General features: G+C 33.8%; 1 protein-coding gene across 2 annotated transcripts; it reads left to right on the forward strand.

The window, feature by feature from the left end:
• Nucleotides 1-2297: 2297 nt before the first annotated feature.
• verm (LDLa and CE4_CDA_like_1 domain-containing protein vermiform) lies at nucleotides 2298-8325 on the forward strand. Of its 2 annotated transcripts, none has more exons than XM_028185072.2 (5): nucleotides 2298-2492; nucleotides 3427-3565; nucleotides 4731-4861; nucleotides 6550-6699; nucleotides 6787-8325. In XM_028185072.2, exons 1-5 carry the CDS (start codon nucleotides 2441-2443, stop codon nucleotides 7944-7946), a joined length of 1632 nt encoding a protein of 543 aa, XP_028040873.2. In that variant the 5' UTR covers nucleotides 2298-2440; the 3' UTR covers nucleotides 7947-8325. The 2 variants fall into 2 exon arrangements, with proteins under 2 accessions (XP_028040873.2, XP_028040874.2); XM_028185073.2 differs by lacking the exon at nucleotides 4731-4861 and adding an exon at nucleotides 5022-5134 and having other exon boundaries at nucleotides 2299-2492.

An 8325-nucleotide genomic window follows, 5' to 3' on the forward strand; every position in this document is an offset into this window, starting at 1 on the left:
GCAGTGATTAAGTGCATTGTGTTACATATACAGCACGAAAACATTTATACCCTTATTATTAAAATAACTAATTAAAAAGAACTCATTAACTTTCATTAAAGAACAAAAAAATATAGTTAATGTAAAAAATAAGCCTATTATTGAGGTCAAAAATAGTGCCTTTTTAAGATTCACGGCATAATGGTCCGTAGTAACTAAACAAGCTTTATTCGACGTTTTACTAATTTTCTGCGTGACGTCAAATTAATTGTCAACCTTGACTTTTGGCAAATACTTGTAACTGGATAAATAGTTATAAAAATATGACCTCTGAATACATTGACATTTTCTAAGAATTTTGTGTAGGTATTTTGAAATTATTAGTTTCACAATACTTTGTCACGTTGAAATTCAGGTTTACTATTTTATAAACCCATCCTTAGATGGTATTCTATTAAAACTCGTAATTTCAACTATTAGTGAATTATTATTCCAAACACATAATCAAAATAACTAGTTTTCACATCATTTGAGTATTATTAAAATATAAGTACGGTACGGTAGGCCGCGGCTTGGCTCTGCCCCTGGCATTGCTGAAATCCATGGGCGACGATAACCACTCACCATCAGGTGGGTTGTATGCTCGTTTGCCTACAAGAGCAATAAAAAACAAATAAATAAAAAATTCAATTTCAACTGGAGCTTAATTTATCAAAAGTGAATACTTTTCAGAAGTAAACAGATAACATCGCAATCCCGTAGACCTTGCCGTCGGCTTTGTACATTGGTTACATTTCTAGGGCGTGGACAGTGAAAATAATCAAAACAAAGCAGTCGTACCAGCTTGTAAACTGCATAAAAACCTTAGTAAAAAAGGTAATTCATTTATCCCAAAAATATTATCGTGGAAACCAATCGTAAAGTGGAGTTCAATTTTAAATCCGCCTAGCTCTATTATGTTTAACATTAAAATGCCTAAATCAATGGGTTACATACAAAATAGTAAAAACGTAAAACCTTTAAATTCATCCTGTTAAATTGTAAAATATCGGTCCTTCCTTTTACATTATAGTTTAAATAATTCTCAAAATACAAATTAAATAAGTTAATGTATAATTTAAAAAAAACTGTTACACAATATAGATTTTTAAATAATATCTGATATACATATTCTATAAGATAATGGGTAGATAATTAAATAAGGAAAACTAAATTTTAAATAAAAATATATCTAAAAATGCATCCCCGCCTGTTGCTTGTATAGTGCAGTAATGTTCCATGTCACAGAGTAACATACAAAACATGAGACCGTGCCAAAGAAGTATGGGATGGAGTATAGACAAAATAACGAATCGACATAAGCAAAATGACAAAAGTAAAGAATACTATTGTCATAACAAAGGGACAGAAATGGAAATGAGCAAGCTATAATTTAAGAAATAAACACGAGAGATGGACAAAAAGAGTGACAGTGTGATCGTCGAGGCGGGAACTCAAAAAAATAAACAAAATCAGACTGGGAAATGTGTAGACGAGATTAAGGAAAAATCAGAACCGTTTTGGACAAAACTCACAAGGCCCAACTAAAAGAAAAACATTAGAAAATACTTTTGCGTTTATAGCACACACTGAAAATACATACATATAAATAAATATGTAGATCCTAAATTACGTAGATATTAAATAAAATTGTAATAAAACCTATGGCATATGTATATTATATATGTATATGTATAATATATCTATTTATACAAACAAAATGCACTTCAATTTTTTACTGTGAGCCTTTAAGGTTTTCACACTGAACCCTTCAAAGTGAATTTGCCATATAGCCAAATATTCTGTTAAATTTGGTAGATTAAATAAGTGGTCAAACAGTTACGTATTAATAATAGCAGCTTTATCTTTTAAATATTACTTTTTAGTAATCTACTTATCTAATCTAACTTTATATAAACCTACATGATTTTAAAATAAAAATAAAAAGGGGAAATGATTGGTTATCATTTAAACGTTGAAATTAATCTTCCACGTCATCATACTAAGCTACTATTCAAGTAACTGTAAGTTATTTTCTATATTTAGGAGTGCTCACAAGCAAATAATCTTCGGCATGCTCTAAGCAGGAAATATATCGTATTTCCTATTATTTGAAAATAGTTCCCACATCAGTACAATAAAATATTCATTAATGAAATTATCGTAAGTAATGTGTATTTCGAACGCAATGTAATGTATGTAATGTTTACGTATAGAGGTGGAGTGCTTATTAAAAGCTGTGGTGGTACGAAGTATAGACGGACTGTCGGCGTAGCAGATATAAGACGATTGGTGTCTACGAGCGCGTTGTTATGTTCGCATCGTGTGGTTATATAAATACAAATAGTTAAAGAGGGGCAGCGGAGAGCTCTTGCACTTTGTAAAAGGCGCGCTAAGCAGCAGCCAGTCTTCGCCGAGCGCCATGGCTCGACACGCGTTTCTGTGTCTCGGTGTGTTATTACTTGGTTCGCTGGGTAAGTCTATTAGTTACTTTTCAATATATATATATATATAGATATTAATTCCTTAAATTATTCCTTTTAATTTTTAAATACATTTAACGGTTACATTATTCATAAAAATATTTTTTTCAGTATTTAAACATAAAAAGATACTTCAAGAATTAAAAAAATAAAATAAAAATGCATTGAAAATGTTGTTGATCAAAATTATAGTTCAAAATAAAACATTTTTTTATTAATATATTTCATAAAATACTCTCTAAGTGTTAAAAACTAGAAAAATTAATTATTCGTGCAGAAAGTACACAAATGTGTATGAAATTTTGAAATTCAGTTTAGTACAAATCCAGATATTTATTTTCCTCATAAAAACATTGATTGACGCAACAAAGAAATGACGCCGGCTTGCTACGTGGCATGTTAGCATGACCTCGATTTCTTTTCAACGTTTCCACTTTCAATGCCGACTTACGCATTCAAGCTCAGTCAAGCTTTTACAATACATTTTACAAACATATACGAAGAAACTATGAATTAGTTTAAAACATGATACTATTTCATCAAACAAAGAACAACATTACTTACCAAACATAAACCTACATATTAAGGACGCAAAAAACATTGCAACATTCTCAATTAGGTTACTGTGAGTAACAAATTGCTTAAGCTTTTGTTATTACACTCAATCTGTATAAAAACAATATGAGGTTACACACGCATCGTTTTTTTTACCTCTACTCTGATACATGCAATAGCTTCAAATAGCGTTAAGTTAAATGGCAATTAAAACAATAGTATTTTGTTGTTTTCAAACAACATTCACTGGAACGCAACGATGTTGTAATTGTTCTTACGTAAGTTTTAGAAAAAATTATCTTAGTTAATATCTGCTTAAAATAAATAAAATAGTTACGTATGTATAGCTAAATTGTTTTCGGTTATTTAGTATGCAGTACTTCTCGTGTGAAGCGACAAGATGACGACGGAGCTGGAGATGAGCCGAACGCTGATCAGTTGTGCGACGGTAGACCCGCCGATGAATATTTCCGTCTCACCACCCAAGGTGATTGCCGCGATGTCGTCAGGTAACTGCCATATTTGAATATAGGTACCTTCCACGTTCGCTTTCGTTGTCGACAGAGTATTTCGTAATGTCGTACCGCTCGGCAACCGATATTATACCTATGTATGTAAAAATTAATGAAAAACAAATCCGAACTCGACATTTTTTAAGGACGAGGTTTTCCATATTTTTAATGTTGATGAAATAATAAATTTGCCATTTCACACTACAACACAAATACGTTCTTATAATAATTAATCAAAGTTAAAGATTCGTACATATAAGTTTGGAAGGAGCATTAATAGACAGTTAAAAAGCACCGTTCTTTATCGTTTCTATATGAACGTGTTATTTAGTTAGTATGCAGAGGACATCAAGTTAATATTTCAGGCTGTCAACAGAACGGTGATTGTCGTGCCTAGAATTAATAATCGTAACTTTTCCGAGAATGATTATACCTGCTATCGTTAACGACTTTTGTGTTTACCACCTGGTTTTTCATATAAAGTTTTTAATGAGTTTTGTTGCAATAAATGAAATTACGTAACACAAGATTTAACTTTAAAATGTGTCTAACCTTTTCATTATTAGAATAATAGACAAGATACCTAAGTAAAAACTTGTAAAATAAGAGAAAAATTAACTTTGAAAAAATAAGTTTTTATTGAAAAGGTACAAGGATCTAACATAATGAGTCCCGCTATTATTCAGAAGATAGGTAAGTATTCGCTCCGGGTCTCCTTGAACCACTTCCCTAGCATGCATCTGGAATATTCCTTAATACTCCTTAAAGTCCATTATACCTTTTCGTAGTTTCCTGCTGAACTCAACTTATCTATTAATCCTAATCTGGACATTTATTGTGAGCCCATTTATGTGACAATTCTTATGGGCTTATATAAATTACTAAGCCATGCCTATTTCTGCAGCGAAGCAATCATGCTCGCCCACATAATTGGTAGAATAGCTGATGCTCCAATGCAAATAAGACTGATTTCATGTTTCAAGATCGTGGCATTCACATTAGGCCGTGACGTGTGTGCCTATGAGCTCTGACAACTATTGCCTGTTGGGATACAAACTACCCTGCTCATCTACACTAGTAAAAATGCGTAAACTAAAGATGATTGTTTATAATAAACAAACTTATTAATGTACGTATTGCTATATTAACTGGCTATGCACAGGTGCGACCAGGGCCTAGAGAACAGCGTCACCAGGCTCGCCTCAGTGCGCTGCCCCGGCGGTCTCGCCTTCGATATCGACCGTCAAACTTGTGATTGGAAAACGAATGTTAAGAATTGCGATCAAATAGAAAGTAAGTTTAGCGGAATTCAGGAAGTGGTCTTGCGGAGGGCTTGTTTCCGTGTTGAACCAGTCTGTTTGGTTCTGGTAAAACTCGACAACCGGCTAACCTTCCGGATGGCCGCTTCCTGTGTTTGTACTGATATTTAACTTCACATTTCTTGTCAACGCAGGTGCACTAGGTCAGGTCTTAAACAGATAACTTGCCCGTCTGGATTGGCTTTCGATCTTGATAAACAAACCTGCGACTGGAAGGGTAAAGTGAACAACTGTGACAAACTCGAGAGTAAGTGCCGAAATGGAAGCTATTGGCGCGTAGCGTGCAAGCAGGCTTGGGTGAAAGGGCCGCGTCGCACAGTAGACTATTATAGGTGTATTGCATGAGGCGCGGAGCGAGGGAGCGGCCCGCCATGAACCGAACCGTGTTACGCATTAACATTATAATTTGACACAAACACTAAAATCCCTTGTTTAGTTTGTATATAATGTTGAAATACCCATCTGTTTTGTTATTATTAGCAGTAACTGGATTTATTGGATTAATCCACTGAATCCATCTGTTCCAGAATGATTTTAATTAAAAACTGTTGTAATTCTAGTTTCTACATCACAGTCATATCAATAAAACAACGGAATAGATCACTGAAAATAAGACAGATAAAGAAACACAGATAAATCAGTTCACTTTTCTATCACGCAATCTTTTAACATTAGCTAATTTATGCTTAAGCTTCATGACCATTAATATTTTATATCTTCGCTAACATTTACACTAACCTTTTTCAAAATTATTTCGTTTTATTATTTACTATTAAAACTAATTGTATAATACATAATACACCGTATAAGTTTCACAAACAACTTGTATAATACACAGAATTTGCTTCCTGTTTATTGTTGCCATTTTCTACAAATACTTCTTTATCAAGTGTAACGATAGGCTAATTAAATATATTTTCAAGTTACAATTGCAAGTTCTGGACACTAAAATGTGATTTAAATCTTCACAGAGTAATAAAATTTCAACCGCATTCAATTAAAAATGAACAATACAAATGTTTTTTAGCGCATACTACATATTTGTTGCACTTAGTTATAAAAGAAATGTTTTTATTTTTTGTACTCGACTTTCCTTATGACAACTAGCTAAAATATAGCAGATCTAAGTCTTAACATAGGCCAAGATTTAAAAAAAACATTAAAAATTCGACAGATAGTTTTTGCACGATGCTCGAAGAAATAAACAAAAATGAATTGGACACGGGAACAAATGAATATCGTATAAATATATTTTCATCATCATATTTCCAATACTCCTATCTATCTTTTCCAACATAACAGCAACCTTCATCATTTTAAAATTGACATTTCTCGATTCTTTATACGAAACATTTTCTAGTTACATTACCTACCTTTTCTGATAACTTAGTCTTTTAACTTAGATTAAACTATCACGCTTCGCTCAACTTTCTCTTCTGAATTTCGATTGTCCCCCCTCTGTACACAATACGACAACAAAGTGAACAGATGTACCAAAGGTTGTTTCACCACAATAATAGGTTGCAAGCAATTTTAAATAATTGAAAGAAAAAACTGTGAAATAAATCCTATGTACCCATTTCAACAATCCATCCGACTTTACCTCTTCCTTAGTGAGTAGGTGATTTAAAATGCTTTCTTAAAAATTAATTGTTATTTCAGAGCCACGAAAAGTTTTACCAATCTTGAAAACGGACGAACCTATTTGTCCTGAAGGTAAATTGGCTTGTGGCAGCGGAGATTGCATTGAAAAAGAATTGTTCTGTAATGGTAAACCAGACTGCAAAGATGAATCCGATGAAAATGCTTGCAGTAAGTATAATTATTTTGAAAAACAACAAAACTGTTGAAAGAAATTATTTTAATTGCATGCCAATAAATCATGTGTTCTGCCAACAGCTGTCGAACTGGACCCAAATAGAGCGCCTGACTGTGATCCTAACCAGTGCGTCCTACCTGACTGTTTCTGTTCTGCTGACGGTACACGTATCCCAGGTGGAATTGAACCAAATCAAGTACCTCAAATGGTTACTATTACATTTAACGGTGCTGTGAATGTTGACAACATCGATTTATATGAACAAATATTCAACGGTAATCGTCATAATCCTAACGGTTGTCAAATTAAAGGAACGTTTTTCGTCTCACACAAGTATACTAACTATGCAGCTGTACAAGAATTACACCGCAAAGGACATGAAATTTCTGTATTTTCCATAACTCATAAAGATGATCCGCAATACTGGACGAGTGGTTCGTACGATGATTGGTTGGCTGAAATGGCCGGAGCTCGTCTTATTATTGAACGTTACGCAAATATCACTGACTCTTCTATAATTGGAGTTCGGGCGCCTTACTTACGTGTCGGTGGAAACAAACAATTCGAAATGATGGGTGATCAATACTTCGTGTATGATGCATCCATCACTGCTCCTCTTGGACGCGTCCCGATATGGCCTTACACATTGTATTTCCGCATGCCACATAAATGTAACGGCAACGCCCACAACTGTCCGTCTAGAAGTCACCCCGTTTGGGAAATGGTCATGAATGAATTGGACAGAAGGGACGATCCCACATTTGATGAATCTCTGCCAGGTTGCCACGTTGTAGACTCATGTTCAAACATCCAAAGTGGTGAACAATTTGGACGTCTTCTCCGACACAACTTCAACCGTCATTACACAACCAACCGCGCTCCCTTAGGCTTCCACTTCCACGCCTCCTGGCTTAAATCTAAAAAAGAATACAGAGATGAATTAATTAAGTTTATCGAAGAAATGTTGGAAAAGAACGATGTATACTTCACTTCACTAATTCAGGTTATTCAATGGATGCAAAACCCTACCGAATTATCATCACTCCGTGACTTCCAAGAATGGAAACAAGATAAATGTGACGTCAAAGGTCAACCTTTCTGTTCTCTGCCGAACGCCTGTCCACTAACAACTAGAGAGTTACCAGGAGAGACATTACGTCTTTTCACTTGTATGGAGTGTCCTAACAACTATCCATGGATCTTGGATCCTCAGGGCGAAGGATACAACGTTAAGAAGTGATCTCTTTAAGTTATTTAAAAAGACTGTACACATGTAAATAAATACTCAATAATTTTATCAATAATTACATTGCAACATGTAATATTATTTTGTCGTCGTAAATTGAGTGTCCTTTCTAATATAGTTTTCCCACTTAATTATTTAAAAATCCGATGGTTACAGTACATACATGTAGTTCATCATTATCTAACTTAATTCCAAGCCCAATGATGTATAATCATTATAATGTGTCGAAAGTTAGTCCACTCCAAAGTAAACTCCATTTTTATTTTGAAGAAAAATAAAGTAATCATCTTTGTTACAAAGATAGGTAGACCTTGATGTTTCTTTTTAGCGAGTAAGTTTTACATTATGAGTAATAAAATAAATTGGTTATAAA

The sequence above is a fragment of the Bombyx mandarina genome, chromosome 04 (assembly GCF_030267445.1).
Source record: "Bombyx mandarina strain Sakado chromosome 04, ASM3026744v2".
NCBI classification, from domain to species: Eukaryota; Metazoa; Arthropoda; class Insecta; order Lepidoptera; family Bombycidae; genus Bombyx; species Bombyx mandarina.

What these genes read in the sequence shown, in the direction of transcription:
- verm (XM_028185072.2), top strand. Translation starts at nt 2,441, where the DNA reads ATGGCTCGACACGCGTTTCTGTGTCTCGGTGTGTTATTACTTGGTTCG. An exon ending in GTTATTACTTGGTTCGCTGG is followed by an intron (nt 2,493 to 3,426) that starts GTAAGTCTATTA and finishes TCGGTTATTTAG; the next exon opens with TATGCAGTACTTCTCGTGTG. An exon ending in ATCCGATGAAAATGCTTGCA is followed by an intron (nt 6,700 to 6,786) that starts GTAAGTATAATT and finishes TTCTGCCAACAG; the next exon opens with CTGTCGAACTGGACCCAAAT.